Below are 27,471 nucleotides of genomic sequence, written 5' to 3' on the forward strand. Positions count from 1 at the left end.
AGATTTCGTTTTTTTTATAATGATATTTGGTTTGATATCATCCGACGTCAACAACAATAACAAGATTCAATATATTAGAAAATTCCTTTCACTTTCCCTCCCAAGATTCATTGCGAAGGGTTGTTCAACATGGTCGCTTCCGCTTTTGCTGTGGGTGTTGTTGGCAATGTTTTTATTCTTTGATCGCGATTATTACGTACATAGATATAGTTGTACGTATATACATGCATAGAACGAAGAACCGAGGAGCAGAGGTAATTATTTTTGTAGTTGTCACGACATGTTCTGTTGTCATCTTTTTTCGACAGTCAGCGTGCATGCGGAAGTGCAGTAACACACGAAAGTGTCCGCGACTGTATGGTGCTAGCTGCAGTTCTGTAGCTCTGGATTTCGCTGGTGTCCGTTTTTGGCGTTTTCTGTTGCATCGGTAGTCTGATTCGGTCGTCTATTGGTAATTGCGAAACCCTAGAGCTACAGTACGAGACGTAGTCAGTTACCATACCGGACGACACAAATCCGTGTCGGCCAGGTTATTGACACTTTATTAGCAAAATTGGCTGTCTACGCTCACCTGTGTATGATCGATCGTTATCTAAACACATTTGACAACTATTCTGATTTGGATGTTCTAAATTACCGACGTTATCTACTAAAATCAGACGAATACCGGCGAAAACCCACTATTTACGCTTCAAGGTCAGCCATCTTGGAAATTTTGACCCATGACGTCACGGCGCGTCATAGTCTCGCAATTTCACGAATAAGCCACTCGATTGGAGTTGTGTTGAGATTTAATGAATATTATGGATGAAAACAACCACAAATATATATGCAATGTATAAAAAAAATCGAAACATGGTATCAGAAATAAAATAACATAATATAAATTAATAATTGTATTATTTTAATTATTTATTTTGAAAAAAAAAATGATAATAATAAAAATGAATTGTGGGTATTTTCTCACACAAGCCAGTGTTTGCTACACCTCCATATCCATTACCATGTCTATGTGTATCAACTGTGGGAATGCATTTGAGGTAAAGGCAAAAGGATATAAGAGACATTCTCTTGTGAAACAAGTTGGTAAAGTAGAGTGTGTCAAGGATGCACTGGATGAAGTGTATGAAACAAACCTGACACCCCTAGGCCACAAATCTGATGCACCCAGGTGCCTATGTCAAGATTGCTATGCACTTCTGGAAAAATCTAGAAGAAAAATTAGAGAAGGGAAAGAAGCCAAGCAGGGTTTTTTTGCAAGATGTGCTGAGGGTACATATCTTCATCTTAAAAGAAAAAGATGTACTCCAACCAGAACACCACGCACTCTTAAAAAACATAGAAATGTGGAGGATGCTGATGAAAACCATTATGAAACAGCAAAGGTTAGTGTTATATTAAATACTAGTGTTAAATAAAATAATTTATTTAAAGTGTTTGATACTCTATTCATTATTTGAAAGGAAAGTGCCACAATTTATTGTACTACTTTCTCTCAAACATTGATTGAATGGCAAAAACCTAATTTCACATGTTTCAAATCTTAAAAAAAAAAATGTTACAATAACCCTAATTAAAGCTTCTTTTTCAACAGAAATTAACATTTGTGAAAAGAGTCATTCTTGCTGTTAAGAGACATGATTATGAGTCTGCTATTAGCATTCTGTATCACAGAAGTGTTCGTGCACGGAAACAAATTGCTACTGTTATAAGCAACAAGGTAGGTTTTAAAGTTGTTGTTTTTGGTGTGTTCAACCAATTGTCTTTGGTTCAACACACTTTTATTTATGAGAATAATAAAGTTAGAACAAATCTGATTGGCAGTTAGGCATAAAACAAAGGAATTGTAAACATCACATGGTTTAGAGGTCAGACAATGATGACTGGCATTTGTGCTAAAACAAGCCAAGGACACAAAGTTAGCAAACATTGTGGAAATAATCATCTAAGTAGAGATGTTACTAATTAATGCAAAATGATGCTCCTAATGGTTAACCTCAGATTACTGCATAATCAAACAACTAGTTGTATACAGTATTTTAAATGTCATTTCCAGTAATATAATGCAAGGAAAATGTTTGATATTTAATATTTCTTTTTAATATATTTAAACTTCTTTGACTGAAAATTATTATAGGTAAGGAAGGAAGTTGGTAATTACATTAAAAAAAGCAGACCAATGACACTTTCTAAAGAGACATGCGAGTCTTTTCAATGGGAAAAAATAATTGAAGAGGTCAATTGTGGTCTACCTCTGCTGACCAGTATCATCAGAGCAGCTTTAACTACCCAACGTAGTCATAATCTGATAGACATGTAAGTAAAGTTTGTTATAGATGACAATTTTTCAGTATAAATTTTATTAAATGTGCCGCAGGAAAGAAAACAAGGTTGTGTGAATTATCACTTACATAAAGTATGCCAGTTTAGAAAAACAAAAGTTTTTAAACCATATTTGGGAGAGGGTGTTATTCAATTGAGTGTTGATTGGATTTATCACTTACTTAATTGCATAATATTTAAAGAAAACTGCTTTAGCATTATTTTAAGAATTAATGGCATTTATTTCATATTTGTGTTTGTAGTCGTTCTGATGGTAGCTGTGGCAAACTAACTCCAGCATATGGAATGATTATGTGCAATTTGCTACATTTAAGAAAAAGAAGAAAATTTAATATAATACAAGCATTTAACTCCATTCAAATGTATAAAAGTGGCTGTAGTCAGAAGGTATGGAACATACATAACAATAATTTCATGCCAACCAATGTTTAGACATTGTAAATACACAGACTTTTAAATTATATTTTCATGTCAATCTCTGGCTTCTGCACAATCTGTATTATTTATCTGCTTTATTTATCAGTATGCAGTATGCCCACAGTATTTACTAATCTAATTTTATTAAACAACTGACTTTATTTTAGATTATGTTATTTTTTTCAATTATGCAGCTTTTCAAGTGCTTCCAGCATGTTGGTATTTGTTTGGGCGTAAATGGAACACGTGGCACAATAGACAGAATGAGAAAAAACTTTGACAAAGAAATGTATGACATGAAAAGCAAGATAGAGGTAACGTATAAGAATTTATTTGCATAGCTATTGGTGATGAATAGATAATGGATACAATGAATGTCAATGTGAATACTATTAACAATAAAAGTGTATGTTAAAAGTCATTTTAAATACATATTTTGACAGGAAGAACTAAGAGATGATGCTCCTAATATCAGTAGTGATGATGGTGACATAGATGTTGCATTTGGCGATGTTGATAATATGGACAGTAGGCCTAATGTTCATACAACGGATGGTGTAACTACCATTCCTCTTCAAGAGTTAATGACTAGTCCTACTACTAGCAGTGAAAGTGATTGTAGTGCCAGTGAAAGTGATTGTAGTGCCAGTGAAAGTGAAATTTCCATTACTTCTGCAAGCAGTGATGATAAATCTACAGAGGAGGATGGTGTTAGTTACAGACGTTCTCTCTTTGGACCAGACACAGGTGATGGTGGAATTCAACCATTGAATGAATGTAAGTTATATATAGTGTTTTGCACTAAAGAGAAAATTAACATTGTTGTAAATTAGTTTTTCCTTCATTTTGTATTGGGTTTTGCAGCATTTACATATTCTGTAAAGCCCTCAATTATAAAAATGATCAGTATATGTTATAGTTTCATACCCATGCAGCCCTAGTTTATTGTGACAATTATGCTATTACTATGAACCACCAAGCATGCATACTCATATTCAAATTCATTGTTATCTGCAACAAATTATATTATTTGTACTTTAGACCAGGACCAGTAAAATGCATGGTCATTTGATTGACATAACATAGGAAATGTATGGCTCCATGGAGATGGCAGTTTGCTACCAGTTGAACTTGCACCGGCAGCAGTAGCCTTTCATAATGTTTACCCACTTGTCTGTTTTCATTATATTTTCAGGTCCTGGATACAGTCTGTGCTGGGACAATGTCCAGAAACTAAGTTTATCTCGGTATCATACATCGTCTAAACAGAACAAATTTTTAATGTGGGCGATGTGTTTTGCTACACAGAACAGAGTACCTGCTATGCATTTAAATGATGAAAAACGAGAGCTGGCTACAACAATTCCATTGAATTCTTTCCTTCCCTCTCAAGAGGATTGGGATGCCCTTGAAAAACGTATGGCAGTTGTTGTTTCAAGGATAATCTGCAAACATCTCACACATTTTAAGAGCTCTTATTCTGATTGTGTAGTGGAACATATTATTCATGAACAGTCTGAGTTATCTAAGAAGAAAAGTAAAGTGGTAAGTTAAGCCTGCCCCTAAATACCAGGTGTATGTAAATTAATATCTAGATAATATCATATTCTTAACATGTGTGCATGTGCAAGTATTCTGCATTATAAGCATGTGAAATTATGATATAGGATAAAGCAATGATGTATTCTTTCTTTATCATTGTAAACAGATAAATTTAGGAGTAGTGCAAGAAAACCCAGGGAGTAGCAAAGGGGTGCTTGCAATAATGAAACACCTGAAAAAGTATGTGCCAATGCAGCCAGATGGAACCCCATATACTATACTGTGTAATGGTGATCAACAGTCAGTTGAAAGAATGATTGATGCCCGCATATCTATGGCTGCTAGTGAAGACCCAGCTAATAGGCTAGCTGGACTTGAACCGGCTCCACAGGAGTTTCATAGACGTGGCATTGTATTACAAGTAAGAATCTACCTCTGCTCTTATGTCATATTAGTATTATTAGTACATATTGCATTTTGCTGTATTAAAAGTGCTTCTCTAACTGAGTTAAACAACAGCATTTTATATTCTAGTTGCAGGCATAAATGTATGGAACTATACAGTCATGTGCATCTTGATTCGTGTAATTTATTGTATGAATAATACTACACAACTTGGTGATCAGTATCATAATTTCCTTAGATACAAAGTTTATATCTTAATGGTATTGTAGTAATTAGTAAAACTTTATATTTTCTAGGACATCATGGATAAGATGTATAATGCTAAAAGTGCTGGCAGTAAAGGCACTTTATACAATATAAAGACTGTTTTTAAACACAAAAATGTGAAAACCAAAGTAATGGATAACATGAATGAAGTGACAGATTTATTAACATTCACTACTGAGGGATTGGTGTCACTGCTTTGCATCAAACTGTTGGGATTAGATGATATTGATGACAAACCTGCAAATTCTCCTTGTGAAGAAAGGAAAGAGTTGAGACAACAATACCTACAGACTGTATCAAAGAATGTAGTTACACATTTGTGGCCCGTTATAGATACTTGTTCTATTTCACAAGCTGCTGATAGTGATGATGAAGAAGATGCAAGAGTATTCTGCATATGTGACCCAGATGAAGGTATTCTATAAATTTATGTCACAATTTTCTCAATCACAAGACTTTCTATAAATTTCCAAATTCATTTTTTCTCCTGGCCACTAACAATATCGGGTGGTAGTCAGTATGTGTGTTAAATTGGACTATAACCAACGTGAAATTGCCAAAAAATAATTGTTGGTTCTATACCTAGTGAATTTGTATGAAGCTTACTTACTAATAATTTTCTTAGTAATCTTCATCAAGTGCACAAAAAAATAATAATAACTATAGTGTTTCTGGTCACAGTGTGAATGATTAATTTTCATTTTTTTACTCAGAAATTAACATCAAAGCTAAAAGTAGTCAAAAAGTGAGATAAAATATAAAAAATAAACTTGTGTACCAACATCATGTTTTTAAAATGATTTTTTTTCACTCTGCTTTAAAGGGCTTGTACTACTGCTAGTGTGTTGTGTTAACACAAAAACATAATTTTGTGGGGGTTATGTATTGGGTTCTTCATGTTATTCATTATCTTTAGTATATGTCAAAGTAAGGTGTCACAAGTATTTATGTTTAAATTTTTGTTTTAAAAAAGGTGTGGATTGTGAAACCTGGATTGAATGTTCCGCTGGCAAAAGTTGTGCATTAGGAAGGTGGTACCACATTGAATGTGTAAATTTAGAAGAAGATAACCTTCCAGGAGAAGATGAAGAGTGGTGGTGTTCACCAGACTGTGAAAAAAGTGTTTCATTTTGTTGTAAGGTGTATCAACCTGGTATAGAAGTTGTTAAATGTATGGCCGGTAATAACTGTCTGAATGGTGAACGTTTTCATGTTGACTGCAAAGGATTAGTTGAGTTGCCAGGTAATATATATACATTCATCAAGCCCATAGACACTTTCTTTTGTAGACTATATAATTACCTTCTCATGTATATTTATTTAAGAATACAGATAAGCTGTATGATTCAGAACTTGTTGTCATTATGTAAATATAAATTGGTAGCTGCAGTGTATTTGCTTGCTTACATTCAAATGAAGAAGTGTTTTAAATTTGTACTTTAATTATGTTTGCTAACCTATAGACAAACTTGTAACAGACAGCCACACAGCTATTACATTTTGTTCATCTGACAACATTTTATTATCTAGTTGATGACTGGTATTGTTCAGTTGCCTGTTACAAGTATAAAGAAGCATCAGATAAAAAGGATCACATTGCAGAGTACACCACTGCATTGACCTGGAAAGGTTTGAAGTATTTCTGTGAAAAAGATTCGGAAAGAGAAAATGATGGTGAGGCAATGATGCGGACCTGGAGAATCAATATGATTGATTTTTGGTCAAACAATCACTACAAGTATCTTATACTTGGGCACAGATTATTGGCAGGTAATGATATGTTGCTATAATTATAACATGATTAAGTGCATAGAGGTACATAATTACTGTATTTGCTCTATTAATAGCACATATCGGTACTAGTGTAAATGACAGAGGTACTGATAAGGTGATATTTTGATAAATCATACAATTTAATAAATCAGTATACAATCAATGCAACTGTTGGCTTACAATTGGAGATGCTCTTTTAATAGAGAAAATACGGTAAAAGTTGCAAGTCAAAAGTCTCCATCACAAGGTATCTCTCACTATTATCACCACTACAGACAAAATCTGAAAGCTTGTATAAACCCAGACACCCATAATTGGCAAAGCACAACGTTGCAGAGCAGAACATTTTTACCTCTCCAAATAATAGTTTTCTTCATGTTTCAAGTTTGAAAAAAATGTTGGTGTGAATAATTGAACAAAATTTTACATTAAATTGTCTTTTATTTTCAATACAATTCTGAGAGTGCTAGTACTGGTACCACTGCCCCAATAATGTCTACAAAATATGTACAGTAAAACATAAGCTTTTACTATGCAAGATTTACAGATACTCTGATTAAGAGTAGATTGGTTTCTTATTAGAGATCATGCACTATGGTGCTAGTTTTTACAGTTAATCATCATGGGCAAATAAATAACCACACATGCAAAGTTATTAAGACAATATAAAATCACATTTATAGGCATAAATGGTTGGATGACACAAAGAATTAGCCATGAACTAAAGTATAACAGGACTGCAAATTTGACAGGTGGAGCTGGACATAATATTCCATTAGATTTGGTAAATGAATTCCTAAATAATGAATTCAAAGGTAAGTCTCTCTGACTAAAGTTAAACTCTTAACAGATCTTGCATGAAATGGGATACATAATGCAATTTGAAATGAATAATTATACATGGTCAAGCAATTAATGAGCTATTTGGAGCACAACCAAAGTATAGGTACATTTTGTTTTAGCCCAACATACAGTTCTAAAATTAACCTAAACAATGAATATACTAATCAGCTTTTTAATATCACCAGATATAATTGTCACCCTAAAGATCCTATACAACACTTTGAATTATCTACATACCGTATTTGTCTTTTATGTGTTAAATACATCTTTAGATGTCTTTTCAATAGCCATAAACCCAATTGAATCATGAACTGTATAATTACATTAACTACATAACAGCTTAGCTAAATCAGCCAATATATCATGCTTGCTAAAAAGACACGTTTTACAGTGTACATGTACATACAATTTGGTTAAAAGTATTTCTGCAGACAGAAAGCACACACTAAACTTGCTTTAATATTTTTTCAGATAACTTGAAGCACACACATGGACAGTACAGTGATTCTCAAGTTGCACGTACCAGTCAATTGGTCGGGAATCTGGGCTCTAAGATGGACCAAGCCTATTTTTCTAAGGTCATTGACATTCATATTTCAAGGACAAGAGCATCCAAAGAATCTTATGTAGATGATGTTAGGAAATTTATTTTAACATACAGACATGATGGCCTTTTTGATGTAGTGGATGGCAGGCGGCATAAAGATTTTCCTGACTTTGAAAACAAAATCACAATAGAAATGCCACAGAAATTAAGAACCAGATTGCACAAATATTCTACAAATTTAGATGCTGAAAGAAGTTGTCTCCCAACTGAGTAACATCAATTACAATAAATAGCGCCAAAATATATGTGGGGAAGGCTAGCAATTTGCCAAAATGGTCACTGCAGCACTGTATTTTGCCACCAATACATACTTTGTTTCCATGATATTCTATATACGTTTTTCATGAATATTATCACAACATCTGTTGACAAGTGTACATATGTTTTATTTATATCTAGACACAATGTAAAGTATAGGAAAGACAGTTTTTAGACATTAAGTGTTGATATTAGATTTTTACTGTTTTGTATTATGGCTTAAAAATAAAATTACGTGAAAATAAAGTATTACACAGTATTGGGTCATTCCAGTTTATATCTGCACCCCTTCATGCATAGTTATATTTCCAAATCACAATTCACCATATGATATGATGGAAATCCAAAAGTATAATCCTTGTAGTGTTAGGGAGTTCATTTGTGTCACCTTGATAGTTGTTTCCATACATAAGATTTCCTGGTCTCTTTTATCAAACAAGTATACAACCTGAATTATGAAATATTTTTCCCATAATATTTTTGGAAAATTCTGCCTCATCAACAAAGGGTGCAGATATAAACTAGTATGGCCCATTGTAAGTCCTGCCATTCTTCTACAAGAATGATAAATATGCAGATTTGGGTAGCAATGTTCAGACCTTACAATATGTTTTGAAAAGGATGGAAAGTTGAGTTGTTTATTTCTGCAAATCAGTGTCATTATTACACTCAAATGTATCAATATTAGATAATGCATGTGGTCAATATATGTTGTAATGAAGTTTGGATTAGTGTGAAGGGGTTGTATGGCTATACTCCAGCTGATAAATGTTGGCATGGACAGGCTCCTCTACAGATACAGCAACATACACAGTGATGACATGTACATTTTTCCCCACATGCTTGTGTACACCTATCTCGGTTAGTGAGACCCTTCAGGTATTCTGCATCCATTTCAGGTATTGTCAGCTCTTGAAGAATTGCAATTCTGAGACACTTCATTTTGCCTGTATTCAAGTTATTGCAAAGTTTCTTCATATCTTCGTCACACCTTACAATATCGGTTTTAACTGCATAACAGTAAGCCTCACCCTTCCTTGTGACATCTCTCCCACATCGCCCAACTTCTTGCCAATATTGCAAAATATTATTGCTCCCTCCCCAGTGCAGTACCAAATCGACATCTGGGATATTGATCCCCATGCCAAATGCAACAGTAGCAACAACGCATCTGATTGTGCTGTCTGATAGAGCAAAGTTCTCCAGTACTCTTTTCTGGTCCTCTAATTCCACATTGGCATGAAAGACATCGACCATTCTACATCTTACATTTTTTTTCTGGTCAATGTATGCATGGTTGCCCAAGTAATTCATGATATTACTCCACTGTCTACCAGTTTGGGTTTGAGTTCTGGAATTTGTATTGACAACACAGTAGTGTTAAATTTGACATTAAATTAATTTATACTGTTAGTAGCCCTATTAGTAGAACATTTGCTTATATAATACATTGTAACCATGTAATACTATGAAATCAAAACGTCATACTTTAATTAAAAAGTGATAGTCATCGCACTGCTCATGTGCATCGTTTGTGTTAATAAACAATTTATGATTTACCGTTAACACATCACTTTTCTTACAAAAATTGAACCAAGCAAGCACATTTCCCTTATTTCTTTAACTTTATGGAAGCTCTCTTTCAGTCACAGTTGTATTTGTATTGCTAATGTAAACATTGCATCATGGGGTGTGTTGTCAACAAACTGCATGGAGTTTGACCTTGCTCAAGCACAGTATGATGACTAGTATTGCCCTTTAAGTGATCAAGTTTTACAAAAAATATCATTTTGGATGTACTTCTACTGATGATGTACTTCTAATAAAGTTATTTTTAATTTCTGATAATAATCATGTATAATTCGCTGAGAGGAGGTAAACAGAAGATGAAATATTTAGACCTGGTCTAGTCCATATTGTGAATACCCACTCTGGCAATTAAGGGCTATACATTATATTTTAGCCTGTTAATGCCACACTTATCAGTATACTGTAAAATACTTTATTTTCGGTTGGATTTAATTTTCACTATTTCCGCTGAAGGAGTGATTCAGTGAATATACCTTTTTTTCCTTTATTTTACATTCAAATCACCAAAAATCAGTGAAAAAAATGCCATACAAAACATCCAAAAAGTCTTTTCAGGGAAAATTAATTCCAGCTAAATTTAAGTATTTTACAGTATTTACTGATGCAGCAATATACATGTAAAACTTCAAAGTTAATATTTTGATTACACTGTGTTTGTAGTTTATAAGTAAATCATGTACGGATAAAATAAACTCTTAAAAAGTGTTGTCTTTCAAATGGCATCTAATTGTGCTATAGTCTTAACAGGAAACCTCCAAGTTAATTTATTTTTTTGTAAAAATGTTCATGGTTTTGTGCAGAGTGACAATGCAGTACATTTCCAATAATGTCAGAACATGTAATTATTTTTTTTTACTCCAATTACAGTGTAAATGTATATACAGAAACATAACAAAAGAACAAGCATGCAATATAATATATGTGAAAACAAAACATTTATTAGCATAAAATTAATTAGTTTACAAAAATATTTACTTCAAAGACTAATAAAAATTTGTTCGTGAGAGAAACTTTTATCTTTTGTTACCGAATATTTGATTATATGCAACATAGATTAATTAAAAATACAGACCTCATGTATATAATTGCTTTTCTTGCATTTTTCCCCATTAATTTAATTTCATCAATATACCACCTAACATCCTCTAAAAACTTCATTCCTGGCTGACTCTTCATTGATAAATAAATATTAGGCCTATATAAAATGACATTTTCTTACATTAAACATTTTAACTATTCTAAAATAAAGATCAACATTATGTAATATTGTAGTTATTTACCTGTCAGGATGCCTAGCTATTGTAAAAACTTCTTTGTCTTCTAAATGCAAGGTGTTTAAAATAATCTTCTGTACTTTATCTGTGCATGTAGCACTCAATATGGCCAAACTTGCTCCTGTGAAATGGCCTCGGAAATCTCCAACTCGCTTGTAAACAGGCCTAAAAGTTTCTCCCCTACAGGTATTATGAAACTTCCATGAATATATGATATAAGCATGTATCAAATGAAAGGCATAGCATATTTTTGAAAATAAGAACACAGATTCACAAATTCAACATTGGTTTTTGTGTTCCTTTTTTTTGTAATATGACCAGGGTAGTTACCAAACTCATTTAACATAATCTAGAATCAAGTATAAATATTTGTATGCAACAATATAAATTTGTTCAATGCAATGTACAATGAAAAAAATGCTCCCATGTATGAGGGAGATAAAAACACAATTAAATATGTAAATGAGCTATTAATTAGGTGGCAACTCATAACTACATATTATACCCATCACCTGCCAAGTTCAGTCACAATAAATTTCAGTAGTTTATAAGATACTAACAAAACTTAAATATCAGTTAAACCTGCAAAGCGACTCATTAAGTGAACTCGATAGTGCATTCCTCATAGATTAATACACAGTATGTTTTTTAGTCACATTTAAACTAACAGTTCACAAAATATCAACAAAAATTCAAAAATCAATATGCTAATGAGCACATTGATTAAATTAAAAATCAAGAGTACATTTCTTATAGCTAAACACTACGTCGCTATTAAAAATTTTGTCACATTTGGACTAACAGTTCACGAGATATATAAATCAAAATAATAAAATATGCAAAAGAACCCGTTAATTGAATTGAAACTCTATATGGCATGCATGGTGCAAAGCTCATATGGAAATGTATAAGTATGCTTATACCATGTTTAGTCAATAACACTACCGATAGAAGTTTAATTAAATATGCAAATAAGCTAATTAATTAAGTTGCATCTCAATAGTGCATATCTTATATGGAAATATAAAGTATGCTAAAACCAAGTTCACAGATATCAATAAAAATTCAAAATTAATTAAATATGCAAATGAGATTGTTAATTAAGCTGCATAGTGCACACCTGGTAAGAAAATATAAAGTTTGTTTATACTAAGTTTGGAGTCATTTCGACTATTAGTTCATAAGATATTAACAAAAAATTAATTGATCAGTAACCTAATTAATGTTACAGAATTATAATTCCTCTTCAGTCTATTCAACTGTACATGTGTACCAAAGTTCAGCTAAATTGGATCAGCAGTGTCCGAGATACTAACAAAAGGGGAAATTATTTAATTGGATTTATCTTGAAGTAAATATGGCAATGAGATTACCATAACAATAGAAAACAAGAGACTGCCACTCCCATAGAAATAAACATCAAGTGCAATGAAATTGAAACTTTCCTCTTTAAAAGACATCTGTGTTCATGCAGGGACAAACATGGTTAATTCCATAAACTTTCTATAAGCTTTTGAGCTAATAACATGGACATGACATCATAACAACGATTTCTTGTATTATAAACTAATTTTTGCCATTACTTTTACCTGAATTTATAGTAACTTAGGAATGTCATAGGATAAGTTTAATTCTGTATAAAATATGGATGTGTAAAATAAATTCACTAACTAAATTTATTACCATGTGCAAATAACATGAGCCTCATCCAGTGCTACAAGACATACGCCTTTCGTGTATATTTCTGATTCTAAAATAAATGACCAGTCATCTATTTCCAAAACACTCTCTGGTGACATAAAAATTACACTGTATCTTCCTCTTTTCAGACCTTAAAAAATAATAGAAAAAAATTTGAGTCACTTTTGATAAAAGATATTTTATTTTTTGGTTGTGTAACAAAGTTATTATTATTTTTATTATGAGCTACTTCTATAAAAAAAACTTTATTTCTGGTTAATTTTTATTTTGAGAGCAAAAATAAATAAACTCACCCTCAATGGTCTCCACCTCCATTTCATCTCTGTTTACAATGCCAGCACATTTTATTCCTTTTAATGACCAGTTGGCCACTTGATCCATAACCAAACTTTTTAGTGGACTCACAACCAGGGATATGTGGTGAATACCAGGCTCTGCTTGGTCCAACAATAAAGGCGGGGTGATGTATACATCAGATTTACCAAAACCTGTAGGCAATATGCCCATGGTATGCCTTTTATTCATAATATTTGTTATGAGCTCCAGTTGGTCCTTCTTCAACTCATAACCTAATAAGGTTTCCATCTTAACGCCAAACAACTGCCTCACAACTTCTGTTGTGTATGAACTCATTTTATTGTACAACACTGGCTTGTGTGAGAAAATACCCACAATTCATTTTTATTATTATCATTTTTTTTTTCAAAATAAATAATTAAAATAATACAATTATTAATTTATATTATGTTATTTTATTTCTGATACCATGTTTCGATTTTTTTTATACATTGCATATATATTTGTGGTTGTTTTCATCCATAATATTCATTAAATCTCAACACAACTCCAATCGAGTGGCTTATTCGTGAAATTGCGAGACTATGACGCGCCGTGACGTCATGGGTCAAAATTTCCAAGATGGCTGACCTTGAAGCGTAAATAGTGGGTTTTCGCCGGTATTCGTCTGATTTTAGTAGATAACGTCGGTAATTTAGAACATCCAAATCAGAATAGTTGTCAAATGTGTTTAGATAACGATCGATCATACACAGGTGAGCGTAGACAGCCAATTTTGCTAATAAAGTGTCAATAACCTGGCCGACACGGATTTGTGTCGTCCGGTATGGTAACTGACTACGTCTCGTACTGTAGCTCTAGGGTTTCGCAATTACCAATAGACGACCGAATCAGACTACCGATGCAACAGAAAACGCCAAAAACGGACACCAGCGAAATCCAGAGCTACAGAACTGCAGCTAGTATGGTGCATGCGTTCAAAATTATAACATACACGTTGTCGACCGTGTTTTAGTTGAGTGGGAAGTGAGTGTTATGAATATCACGTTCTGTATTTCAAAATATTGGCCTGTGTTGGATATCATGCACCACTAAACATTAATTGAGTCCGTAGGCGTGTTAGCGTGTACATGTATATGCCAAGAGAAAATATGCCATTTCTGTTGTCTACCAGATTAGAGAAAATTATAATTTAATTTTATGCAAATTATGCGGCCTTTCCATATGATATTCTCTTTATTAAAGAAAATCTATGACACAAAAAATGGGATCTAGCTTTTTAAATTTAATTTCATTTCATTAAAATCATGATTACCGATTACGTTCTAGCAACAACAAATAACATAGAGCTAAAGTGCATGGTTTGCATAAAAAAAATCAACAACATTGAATAAATAAAAAAAAATACTTACACTATTTCTTACCTATATGTTCTAGGAAAAAAACATATAAAAGTAAAGTACATGGTTTGCAAAAAAAAAAAAAAAAAAAAAAAACAACACTAAATAAATAAATAAAAAAACACAACAGAAACACAAACATTTTTTTGTTTGTGGCCTTCGCTACAGCTGTTAGGAGACAGCCTGTTGTAATGTTGTAAGCGTACACGTGTACGGTTCTTTTCAATCAAGCTGATTCTCCTGACATTCATTCATTATTTATATGATAACACGTTTCATTTTATTATTCATTGCAGTCAAAGAATGATGTTTTGATGTACTACTTTTTCATTGGAAAATAATGAAAAGTCAATCATTTACTTTTTTTCTCTGAAAATCCGGTGAGTTCTCGTAAACTGAATGAATTCTGGTGATGATTGGAAATGGCTTCTCATACTGACATTGACTTGAAACCAGAGGAAGAATTTGTTAGTACACTATCACCAGAACTGTTACAGAAAGCCACACGAGAACTCAATGAAAAACCAGAATGGCGACAGCGAGATATTCAAGCTCTGAGAGACATGTTCACCAAAAGACCAGACATAAATTTTTGTTCCGATAATGGATTTCTTTTACGATTTCTACGAGCTAAAAAATTTGATTATGAACGTGCCTTTCAGATGTTAGTGAACTATTATGAAATACGTAAGCAGTATCCAGGGATATATAATGAACTTTTACCTTCCAACATTAAACATATTTGGGACAATAATTTACAAGCCGCTTTACCAAGCCGAGATCAAGAAGGTAGAAGAATTGTCATTTTTCGACCAGGTAAATATAATCACTGTTCATTTGTACATGTGTATTCGCTTGAGGCTACACAAGTTGGCCTGATTTGTGTGTCAATATAATATTATATTTTTGTATTTGCCTTTGAAAGGGCGTAAAATGAAATGGACAGATCAACAACAACATTAAAACTATAAAAACACTCATACATGTAAATCGTTCAGGTTCTCGTTTCTGAATTTCCATAGACAGGTGAGAAATTTATTTGATTTTTTTCGATGTATTTATTTCCCAAATTCTTATCGATTGCCCATGAAGCTTCACTGAAGTGAAAATTAAATTTGAAAACAACTCCACCTGAGATATTAAATCAATAGTTGGTTGTTCAGCACTTTCCACTATTGTATTGGTCAGACCTAAATAGAATTTACATCTCAAGTGGTTAGTTGATTTGCAAACTAATACATGTATAGGATTTACTACCTGTGTGAAATTATTGCAAAAAAACACACATTTACTGCACACTGGAACTGTAGAAAAAATCCGCCTACAAAAACTATAGTGACCCATCACCTTTCAGTTTATTATTAAGCATTAAAGCAATTTACAATCGAAATGAATTCTAGAACAAAGGAGCATTCATTTGCTTACAAAGTTCAGCGACATTATAAAATTTGGCAATTTCATTTTTGAATTCTCTAATATGACATTTATATTTCTTTTTTATTATTTTAGGGAAATGGGATCCCTCGGAATACCCAGTACAGGATCTAATTAAAGCTAATTTATTAACAGTAGAAAAATTATTAGAGGATGAAGAAACTCAGGTGAATGGTATTGTGTTGATTGGTGATTTAAAAGGTTTTAGGTTTAGCCATGCCATGCATCTTGGACCACTCTTTGCTAAACAAGTCACATCCATATTTCAGGTAATACTCTACTGGTTACAGTGTATATGATAATGCCTGATAAAATAAATTGTGTGTTTCTGGTGACAAAGGGTAGGTTAGTAGATATAATTTTTTAGCCCATGGTTCTGACTTTGTCGAGCAGAGCTTATCATATTAGTGATTGTCCGTTAGCGTCCACATCAACTGTTTACTTTTTCAAATTTTTCTTAAAAATTACTAGTCTAATTGCTTTGATACTTAGTGTATATATACCTTGGGTAGACCTTTTATAGATTTGTTCATTTCGGGATGATATCTTTAATTTTCTAATTTTGATGAATATGAAGATTCCGTGTTATGCATGGAATTGCACATTATATAAACAGAACAAACGCCACAACACAACACATGGTGCGACAACCACCAATCTTTTACAATGAATTTATAATGTGGATGATAAGCATATGCATAATATGCAAACACTGAAGAATACTTTATTTTAGCTGGAATTAATTTTCGCTGAAACAACTTTTTGGATGTTTTGTATGGAATTTTATTTTGATGAATTGAATGTAAAATTTAGGAAAAAAGGTATACTGTAAATGGGGTAATTATTCACTGGGTTTTAATTTAGCTTATTTCGCTGACTGGAAAAATGCGCTAAATTACAACACAGTGAATATGTAAAATTTAGCATAGAACACATTATCTAATTGACAAAACCGTGAATTTAAAACCCACTGAATATGTCTGAAATGGTAAATCAGTGAAATTTAAACCCAGTGAAAATTATTCATTTTACAGTATTCACTGGATTTTATTTTCACTGAATCATTCCTTCAGCGAAAATTAATTCCAAGTGAAAATAAATTACTTTACAGTAGGTCATTTTCTATTCACTACGAGATACTGTGTTATGCATGGAATCGAACTTGTAAACAAAACACACAAAGATCATAGCGTTGTTGTGGCGTCAAAACATTGCGTGGAATACAACAAACACACAGTATCCTGTGTGTATTTTCATGCTTAATAATATGCTATACACATTTGATGATGGTCTATTTTGATGGAGTAAGGGTTTCTCAAAGATCGTCTTTTCGACATTGAGCTACAACAAAGAAAATTCATAATTAAAGCTGCAAGCAGCATCACAGGGGCCCAAGTATACATGCCATTAGACTGTTGACAGTCCCTCTGGCCTTACGTGTGTGTGTGTTTTTTTTTTATTATTAATATTAATCAAACGCCGTAGGCGTTTGCGAAATGCCGAAGGCATTTCAAGTGAGGGCCGTAAGGCCCGAGAGACTGTTATAGCCTGCAGGACTGGCCTTGCTATTAATTATGCATGCATCTCGATGACGTAGTAATAATTTGCATATGGGCGGAGTTAAACTGTTATGCAAAGGTCAAATCGCGGGTTTTTTTTATGTCACGCATGACTTTGATCGTCTCGCCGAGTATAGATCGTTTTCTGCCAAGTATTATCCAGAACTACAAGTTGCGAACGCGAGTTATCTAATTTTAAACAAAGGAAGAGTGCGTTGGTGTCTCATGATGTACGACAACATTTCGCCCAGTAAAACTCCGACGAAAGTAGTGAGTAAATTGTGCATTTCCCCCCGATCCAAGGAGCTAATTTGTATTCTATGCGGAAGAGAATTCTCTGGTAAAAAGGATGCAGAATGTCGGCGAAAGTTATTTAAAGGCTCGTCGAAAACCGTCGTATGACTTGTGATTGGTTAGCATTTTTATGACATCACTCTGCCTGTCAATCATGATGGTACGCTACAGGAGAATTTCTCTACAGTGGCGAGTGGTGGCGCAGCAGGCTATAACAGTCTCTCGGGCCTTACGGCCCTCGCTTGAAATGCCTTCGGCATTTCGCAAACGCCTACGGTGTTTGATTAATATTAATATTAATAAAAAAAACACACACACGTAAGGCCAGAGGGACTGTCGACAGTCTAACATGCCATAAATAATGTCAAATGATACACATGATACACAATTAGTTTGAATGATTAGTACCATGAGGTCGAAATGCAGTTGGTTCCATATATTTATTTGAGATATAAAGGTTATTAATATATGGTCATCTGTTATTTTAATCAAATCTCTTGTTCAACATAGTCATGATAACACAGGATTCATCTTCCTAACTGCAACAGTGTTTGAGATACAACGATTATGCATATTAATGAGCTCACATGACCATATATGGTCATCTGTTATTTTATTCAAATCTCTTGTTTAACATCATCATAATAACACAGGTTTCATCTTCCTACCTGCAACAGTGCTTGAGATATAACAGTTATGCATACTAATGAGGTCACATGACCATATATGGTCATATGTTATTTTAATCAAATCTAAGGTTCACTGTTGTCATGATAACACAGGAATCATCTTCCTACCTGCAACAGTGCTTGAGATATAACAGTTATGCATATTAATGAGTTCACATGACCATATATGGTAATCTGTTATTTTAATGAAATTGCTTGTTCACTGTTGTCATGATAACACAGGAATCATCTTCCTAACTGCAACAGTGCTTGAGATATAGCAGCTATGCATATTAATGAGGTTAGAAGCCCCCCCCCCCCCCCCCCATGGGCGCGTAGCCACATGACCTAGCCATATGCCATTCAGGGGAAAGAATGTATCTAAAGAGTAGAATACACATACAAAATTTTATTCCAATCGGACTAATACAAAACATGTAGTTGCATAATTTCAATTTTCACAAAATGCAAGATGGCGGCCAAACCACGTGACTTATCGAAAATATATTATTTTTTTCATATGCAGTTGAGGCCAGGCATGGTAAATATAAAAACATCTAGTAGATTCGTTAAATCACCTCTGAGAAACAAATGCCCAAACTGTTGATCAATTTTGTTTAAAATCCAAGATGGCGGCGAAACCATGTGACTGATCTGAAATTTTTTTTAGGTTTCTGAAAGGGTTAGATAGGTACATGCCATGACGCAATATTTGAGATTAACGCTCAAGTGTGGCATGAGTAAAAAACTACTTCCTGTTGAGAACAAACCCAAAATTGCAGCCAAACCACGTGACCAATCATAATGAATTTCTCAAATCTAAATCTGCTCCATATGTAGAAGCTAAGTACTGAATATGAGAACATTTTACTTGGCGGTTCTGAAGAAGAAGATTTTAAAGTGTTTTTTGCCGTTTTTAGGAAAAACAAAATGGCGGGAAAAGTTTTTATTTGTGATATTTATTACACATGAGTTGTACTATATACCATAAAAAAATCTAGACCTAGACCCTCAGAAAGTGGTCAAACAGCCACTTCCGGTTTTATTTCAATCCAATATGGCTGCCAAACTAATTTGCCAATCAAAATTCTGAAAGCATGTTGCACCAGTTCACATTAGGGACTATCAGTATAGAGCATTATCAGACTATTCCGTTCAGCGGTTTTCTCAAACGGCTTGACGAAAAAAGTTATGGAAGAAAGAAGAAGAAGAAGAAGAAAGAAGAAAAAACCGAACAATAAGAATAGGGGCCACGCCCTACAGGCTTGGGCCCCTAATCAAATTGTTTGATTCTTGCGGCAGACGCTCAGTCCACGCCTTTCACACAATACACAAGATCACATAGTGAATGAAAAATTATCTATTAGTTAATCTATTAATAATTATCGCTGTTGTGGGGTACACAACAACACAACAAACCCATCTTCAAAATTAATAAATTCCATATTTCAAAGTAACTAATTTATGAGGTTTCTGTTGGCTATATATCAAAGTGAAATTGAAACATTTACAAATGACATCATTTGGCACTGCAAGTTTGTTGTGTTGATAGTACAAACTGTTACAGGTTCATACAAGTTTATATTACAGTTGCATAGTCTATGTGCTTGAATATTTGTATTCTGGTGTTTTCCAGTTAATTCCCATCCATCCTTTTGTTTACTGTTTCTACTAATCATGATGCAATGTAACTAAACTTGTAGATCATCGTATGGTAAAATAGTGGATACCTTATGAGCCGATATCCACAATATTTTCAAATTTCGAACTGATGCTCTATTTGATCTGCATATCTTTGTATTATTATCCACTTGGGTTCTTTCTTAAAACTTTTTTCATTCTGTGTGTAGGAATTCACTTTATTAACCATACAGGGTCTGTCTCAATATTTTTTTCATTCTGTGTGTGGAAATACACTTTATCCACCATACAGGGTCTGTCTCATTATTTTTTTTCCATTTAGTGTACATGTGGAAGTACACTGCTTCTTATACATTTGTTAATTGTTAATACAAAATGATGATTTTGTTTATTTGTCATTTGTTTTCTTCTATAATTTCTCTGACACAATAGATGATTAAATTTGGTGAAGACAATGTGTTTTCAAGTGTTACTTCAGTTAAATCTTCAGTTAAATTATAGAAAATGACTTAAAATGAATAAACTGACTGAGTTTGTAAACACAGATATTTCTGCTATTAAATTTCTTCAGGTGTGTATCTGTCCTCTTTTTCTAGCCCTGTCTATGGTTCAGAGAAGTCAATCTGTTCCTCTTACAGCTTGATTCAATTTTACAGGTAACATTTAATACCACACTGATTAGTGTTCCATGTAAAGCATAAAACAGCTAATCATTTCATTTCAATATATAATTCAGAAAAATTATGTCAAAATTGTTTGTCAACATAAGTTGTTCATTAAAGTAACTCAAAACTACTTCTTGCACACCATGCTATAGTTTTCAAACTCCGCTGTGTTTCTGTCTTAATCATCATTTCTCGTTATTTCTATCTTTACATCGCTAATATAATTATGTTTGAGCTTGTTGTATTTTTCTGTGGCTTACATGTGTGTGTTTTTTTTCAGCTATTTTTGTTTTGTAATTTTGCTATGTGTTTACTGCACTTCTTGCCATTGTTATGCATTGAAGTTGAATGGAATTGAATTTTGTATTATTTAGTTTCCATGGTATCCAAGACTCAATATTCTTGATTTTCATTTGCATGGATACAAGAAATACATAATTGTGATGTCAGAGTGCCCTCATGTTTATAGTTTAATGGATATTATTGTCATCGAAACGTAGAATAAATACTCCATAGGAGTTATGGGGTTCATACAAAAATCTTGTCCAAGTCTTCCAAGCCACATTTGTTATTTTCTGGACTGCAAACATAGTGACCTACTACGGTTATGGTAGACGCCTACTCATAAATGCAAATAGCCAGAATTTATTCATTTTGCAATAAATTGTACTCCTGGGCAATATAAAGATATTGACTAAAAATGTTGGGGTCACCAGCCTTATATCTAGAAAACGATTATTGTATTTTAGTGAATAGTAGCCATTTTTTCAGGATTATAACTCGCTTACCATAAGATTCTATGGCAGTGATATTATGGCATATCACGAATTGTAGGCTGGTGACATCGGTTGAAAAAATTATATATTCCAGAATTACTTAAAATATTGGTTCAAAAAATGCAGTTTTCTTTTTAAATTGTGCACTATGCAATTTTTAAAAAATATTCAAAAAATACAAGTTTCTCAAAATGTGTCACTGTAACATGCAAAAGAATGTTATTTAATTCTGCCATTGAACAATAGCTTCAAGAGTTTACATAATAAACCGATGAACAATATCATGCGATTTATGACCAACTTTTTAAAAAAATTATGAGTAGACTTCTACCTTAACAAATTTTTGACCATACAGTAATAAGTTCAAAAATCCTTCAAAAAGTTAACATTATGTACATGTATTTCAATATCATAAAGTTACTGTTCTCATTTTTCTGCATGCCATTTTGATATAGTTGATATTTGTATTTTGTGTAATGCTATGTGTATTGTGTATACATTTCATTTATATCAAAATTTCATATCACTTATGCAATTGTTGTGAGACAAGGAATGTCCAGTTATGTACCAGACAAATTACAGCTATGGCATGTATATTAAATTACACTGCATGGAGCTGTCAACTCACAGCTCAATTAAAGTTCTGTGTCATATTTTGTTGTTATATTCTCATGTTATGCTATGATTGTAGAATCTCTGATAAAACCTCACAACCTGATATATATATTCTATTCTCTTTACAGAATGCAATGCCTATCAGAATTAAAGGTATGCATTATGTTAACGAACCAAGGCTATTTGATGCTGTATTCGCAGTTGTTAGACCTTTTCTTAAAGAAAAGCTTAAAAACAGAGTAAGTATTCATTTGTAGTATGGGGACACTCTATAGCCATATCATCTCGTGTATGTTTGTTGAGGGCATCACTTTATTAGTCCCAACTTTGATGTAGACTGAAAATAGGGACTTATTGATTGACCTTTGTAATCTCATTTGTCTGTGTGTCCTGTGTGGTTGTATCTTCTTGTATCGCACACATTCCTGCAACAATCAAGTTTGAACATACATAACATATTGTATCGAGCATTTCACAAGTTTATTCCCTGAAAGTTGAAAATTTTCACAATTCAAGGACTGGATCTCATTTGTGTGTGACCAGATTTGGTCAATAAGAGTACGGTGACACAATATTATTTTTTGAATCAGGTTCAAAATAGCTCTGGATCTATATTTCAAACATGGTAATCCCAAACAAACTCAAACTTCATACTTACATCAGACATCATAATGAACATATGCACATGTATTTTTCTCATGATCCATTTCAACATGGCCGAGTGACAGTCATTTTAAAGCAAAAGATGAATCAAAATCACACATTTTAAACAGACATCATGTCTTGCATATACATTTGTGTCATTTTTCATACCTGTTTCTAAATAGTGGCAACTCATTCTCGCTATTTATCCTGCCTGTCATATAAGTGTCAATTAGAATAAATAATGCAAAAACATCAAGACTTTATAGAACCACATTACAGGTATTCATTGATTTGGTTTAAATCTGTTGCATTACCAAAGAATTTGCCTTGACTGTTAAAATGTAATACTTTTTGAGATATTGCATATGTGTATCACAAGACGTTCAATTTACAGATATGTACACATGCACTCATCACTAGATTGATGAGGACTGTAGTCTAGACACTGCTTCTTAGGGCATACCTTCAAATTCAGCTCTGTGTTTCTGTTTGTGTGGTATTCTCAGGCAAGGTATTTCACTCCTACTGCCTTTCTCTATCCAGAAGTGAATGTGAGACTGGTATGGAAGTTTGGCACTAAACTTGAATCAATGCAAAACTACTTACAAGATTGTATCTGATTGGCTAACTAAATCTAATGTCTAATAGTAAGACCAATTAGAGATTAGCTTGTTTGTTGAAAGTTTTTTGTAGCAATCTGAAAAAAAATTGACAAAATTGTGTATTGACCAATTTGTTGCAGAGAACATTTGTCTAATATTTTGAAAACCATTTTTTTTATTTCACAAAGATTCGTATTCATGGTTCTGATTTTACCTCACTTCATGAGTGTATCCCATCATCGTCTCTTCCTGCCGACTATGGTGGATCATTACCTTTTTTCACAAGCCGTCAGTGGAAAGATGCAATGTTGAAATCTGACAATGAGTTCAAAGAATCAAGCAAATATGGAGTTATGGATGATGGTGAGATGAAAGAATTTGCTGAAACACAGTAGTGCTGTTCCAAGCCCAAAACATCCCAAATAATTAAAAAAAAAATATGGGAATATCAAAATTATTTGATAATTATTATTGTTTGATTTGCCAAGGGTTGGTCATTTTTTACTGGGGTGCATCTATATCCCAAAGCAATTATATTTTTACAGCAACATATCAGCTAATTAAGTGTTGAAGGTGAGTACTTTATGTGGGAGATTTGGTCACTTCAAAGTTTTATATTACGGGAAGCAAAAACGATAAATAAAAATAATGAAAATAGTATTATGTCAATGGGATAAAAAATAAATATTCAATAAATTAGCATATTTCATTTAGCTGTTAATAACGGTGTCAAATATATCTTAACTTCAAATTTTCAAAAATTTCATATTTAAAATTTTGCATGATTTTTTTAAAGATTCCTAAGAAGGACAGTTTCATTTACCAAATATTCCATCAATTATCGATAATTCGTAAAGATACCAAATGAGAAGGAATCTAACTCGTATAGTGATCTAAAAGTTTTCAATTCATGATATGTTGTAATTTGGATAAAATATGGTATTTTGGAAACATATAAATATTGCATGAAATATTATTGTGATCACAAATACCAGTTTTGTTCTCAAAATTTGTCAAGTTGAATCTAAAATAGTAGAAATATATTGATTTTCATTAAGATTAGTTTTCGTTTTTCGTTTCGTTTTTTAGTTCTCAAAGTGGGGAGCCACATTTTTATTTATAAGTATTGTACATATGTTTTAACTGATAATGTATATCTAGCGGGATGTGTTATTATTTATGACCTCTTGTTTTATTTATTTAATATTTATTTATTTGTTTATTATGCATTTCATGAAGGCCTAAATTTATTTTAAAAATATTTATAAATGTTTTATAAAATTCAAATGATGGTTGAAAACACCTAGACCAATCACCATGCATTTAGAATTCATGGCCATGAATCGACCAATGACAGAAGAAAGTCTGCAAAGACTTGTGGGTAATGGGTGTTATCAAATAACTTCTATAGCCAATAGGAGTGTCTATTTTCTAATTCAAATGAAACATTTGGTTCTACCAGAGTAAATATTTATAGACATTTTATAAATATCCAAACAAATGCATGCCTTCATGAAATGTACAGTATTGAATTAAAAATCAAAATTAGTTTGTTTTATAAATACAACATTCATTGTTGGGTTCTCAATATTGTTTTAATTAATGGTGTATTACTGTAAAGGGGTTAATTATTCACTGGGTTTTAATTTGGCTTATTTCGCTGACTAGAAAAATGCGCTAAATTAAAACCCAGTGAATATGTAAAATTTAGCATAGAACACATTATCTAAATGACGAAACCGTGAATTTAAAACCCACTGAAGATGCCTGAAATGGTAAATCAGTGAAATTTAAACCCAGTGAAAATTAGTCATTTTACAGTATATAAAAAACAAAAATAGGATCAATAGCATAAACACAAATTAGAGAAAATATGTGGGTGAAATAGGTGACATCATTCTGTATGTAATAAGTCATCATGTGAGTTGTAAGACGTTCTAAAAATAGAAAACAAACTTTTCAGTATTAGATGATAGTGTGTGTATTAGAGGATATGACATAGTATGTACGGTGACAATACAGTGTGTGTATTAGAGGATATGACATAGTATATAGAGAGACAAAAGTGCTTTAATTTTAAGAGTGACCAATTTTCATGAATTTTGTGAAACAAGAAATATCATTTTATTTATCAAGTGATTTCAACAGGATCATTATTGGATGGGTCCCTTTGAAATTGTATTTCTTTATAGTCTCTTCTATAACAATTTACAACGATTGAAAATTGTACTATTTATTGTAGACGTATTTGTGCCTTGTAACAGTTAACATTGTTAACCCACCTATCTATGGAATATGTCGCCTGATAGAGATGCAAATTTATCTTTACAACAATTTCCAATCCATATCTAAAATATTCACGTTTTTGAATGCTCTCTATTGGCTAGCTTGGTTGCCTAGGTTATACAAGATTTTTAAACTTATAATTTCATAAATATATGAAAACATCTAAGTTACATACCCATAGCTTAAGAATTCTTGACTGTACTCACATATTTCATATATATACACCAAATCTCTATTTTGACATGCAAATAATGTTAAATATTGAGATCAGGTTTTCTGGAAAAAAAAATTGTGTTATAAAAATTAGTAAAAACTTGTTTATTTACAAATTATCAAGTGCAAATACACCAGGTTTCATAAAGGCATGAATTTGTTATAGGAACATGTATAAATATTTATAAAACATTCATGCCAAAAGTTCCTTGCACTTAATTCAAATCTTTCATTGGCTGTGGAAACAGATCTTTACCCATAAATCTTTGCAGGTCTTCTTGAGTCATTGGTAGATTTAGATTTACTGTGCAAAAGACAGATAATTTGTTTGTTGAAATAAATTCAAAAGAACACAACTACAATTTGTACCATTATTGTTTGACACAGAACGTTAGCAAAAGCGAGTCAGTGTCAAAGAAGAAATTAATGGTTACCGGTAACTGACCACAGTCATCCACGAAGACTTGTGATTGGTTAAGTTGTTTTCAAACATGATTTGAAATTTATAAACATTGATGAATATATTATACAAAATAAATTCACACCTTTATGAAACTTTGTGTAAAGAAACAATGGATTTAATGTAGGATTTACATTGGTAATCTTCAGACTGTATTGAAGCAGAGTAGCAACTGGTCTGTATATGTGTGTGTTTTGTATATATCTGCCTGCTTTATAGCACATCAATACATTCTTGTTTATATAACTACATAGTGTACAGTTTAACTATCAATTTCAGTTCTACCCTGTACCTAAGTTGTTCTCACCCACAATGCTGTCACAAGGGACAGGGTAATATTTCCAGTAAATTGAGAATATGAAAGCTATTGTTTTGATTTCATAATACTAGTCTGTATTCAACAGTTGTGTTGGAATTTAAAGCCTTAATAATAATTTAGTATTTGTAAAAAAAAAATACAAATTGTAAAGGTCACTGTAAAAATGATAAATTATATTTCAAATGTTAAAGGTCAGTGTATATTTGGTGACAATAAAAAATATATGACAATGTTCTTCGTTGTGTAGGTGTTTGTATCTATTTTCTGAGTAGGACTACTAATGATTTCATGCCACTAATTAAGCAATGATCTTTCGTAGTTTAAATGCCTTGCAATAACCAATGACATTCTTTAATATAGTATTTTTTTCCTCAGGTGTGCCCTGTTTGAGGTCGTGCATCACCTGGGTCAAAGGTGAGACTAACGTGTGGTCTTTCCAGTGCTTTCTCTAGGTGCAATCCAAATAGAGTAGGTCTTGTTTACCTGAGGTTTGCAAGAGTTTGAGCTGGCCAACATGTGTGTTTTTTTCATGTGGCTGATTACTGGCATGTTGATTTCCCATTTTTGAGCCATGTTT

At 32.7% G+C, this 27,471-nt stretch overlaps 3 protein-coding genes across 5 annotated transcripts; 2 read left to right on the forward strand and 1 right to left on the reverse strand.

The window, feature by feature from the left end:
* The first annotated feature begins 116 nt into the window (after positions 1-116).
* On the forward strand, positions 117-27,128 carry LOC100367389 (alpha-tocopherol transfer protein-like). 3 transcript variants are annotated; one of them, XM_078013300.2, is made up of 6 exons: positions 117-254; positions 15,014-15,533; positions 16,227-16,420; positions 20,910-20,969; positions 22,498-22,608; positions 23,805-27,128. In XM_078013300.2, exons 2-6 carry the CDS (start codon positions 15,140-15,142, stop codon positions 24,009-24,011), a joined length of 966 nt encoding a protein of 321 aa, XP_077869426.1. In that variant the 5' UTR covers positions 117-254; positions 15,014-15,139; the 3' UTR covers positions 24,012-27,128. The 3 variants fall into 3 exon arrangements, with proteins under 3 accessions (XP_077869426.1, XP_085364231.1, XP_085364232.1); XM_085508105.1 differs by lacking the exon at positions 20,910-20,969; XM_085508106.1 differs by lacking the exons at positions 117-254; positions 20,910-20,969 and adding an exon at positions 13,948-14,072.
* On the forward strand, positions 369-8,704 carry LOC146734664 (uncharacterized). The gene is made up of 13 exons (XM_085508104.1): positions 369-1,385; positions 1,595-1,720; positions 2,138-2,316; positions 2,586-2,730; positions 2,955-3,074; positions 3,204-3,537; positions 3,956-4,305; positions 4,469-4,723; positions 5,004-5,388; positions 5,948-6,217; positions 6,505-6,744; positions 7,431-7,562; positions 8,062-8,704. Exons 1-13 carry the CDS (start codon positions 930-932, stop codon positions 8,409-8,411), a joined length of 3,342 nt encoding a protein of 1,113 aa, XP_085364230.1. The 5' UTR covers positions 369-929; the 3' UTR covers positions 8,412-8,704.
* Positions 7,169-13,941, reverse strand: LOC146734665 (ATP-dependent DNA helicase Q1-like). Its single transcript, XM_085508107.1, has 3 exons — positions 13,003-13,941; positions 11,326-11,499; positions 7,169-9,806 (listed from the first exon to the last, which is right to left on the reverse strand). The coding sequence occupies exons 1-3, from the start codon at positions 13,116-13,118 to the stop codon at positions 9,206-9,208; spliced, it is 891 nt and encodes a 296-aa protein (XP_085364233.1). The 5' UTR covers positions 13,119-13,941; the 3' UTR covers positions 7,169-9,205.
* Positions 27,129-27,471: the final 343 nt, after the last annotated feature.

Source organism: Saccoglossus kowalevskii, chromosome 14, assembly GCF_978046115.1.
Source record: "Saccoglossus kowalevskii chromosome 14, keSacKowa6.1, whole genome shotgun sequence".
NCBI classification, from domain to species: Eukaryota; Metazoa; Hemichordata; class Enteropneusta; family Harrimaniidae; genus Saccoglossus; species Saccoglossus kowalevskii.

Coding starts and splice junctions, on each gene's coding strand:
- LOC146734664 (XM_085508104.1), top strand. CDS start 930: ATGATAATAATAAAAATGAATTGTGGGTATTTTCTCACACAAGCCAGT. Junction 4,724..5,003: donor GACGTGGCATTGTATTACAA/GTAAGAATCTAC, acceptor TATATTTTCTAG/GACATCATGGATAAGATGTA. Junction 5,389..5,947: donor CATATGTGACCCAGATGAAG/GTATTCTATAAA, acceptor GTTTTAAAAAAG/GTGTGGATTGTGAAACCTGG.
- LOC146734665 (XM_085508107.1), bottom strand. CDS start 13,118: ATGTCACCAGAGAGTGTTTTGGAAATAGATGACTGGTCATTTATTTTA. Junction 11,500..13,002: donor GCTCATGTTATTTGCACATG/GTAATAAATTTA, acceptor TAATACCTGTAG/GGGAGAAACTTTTAGGCCTG. Junction 9,807..11,325: donor ATAGCTAGGCATCCTGACAG/GTAAATAACTAC, acceptor TACAAATTCCAG/AACTCAAACCCAAACTGGTA.
- LOC100367389 (XM_078013300.2), top strand. CDS start 15,140: ATGGCTTCTCATACTGACATTGACTTGAAACCAGAGGAAGAATTTGTT. Junction 20,970..22,497: donor AGCTTGATTCAATTTTACAG/GTAACATTTAAT, acceptor TTCTCTTTACAG/AATGCAATGCCTATCAGAAT. Junction 22,609..23,804: donor AAGAAAAGCTTAAAAACAGA/GTAAGTATTCAT, acceptor TATTTCACAAAG/ATTCGTATTCATGGTTCTGA.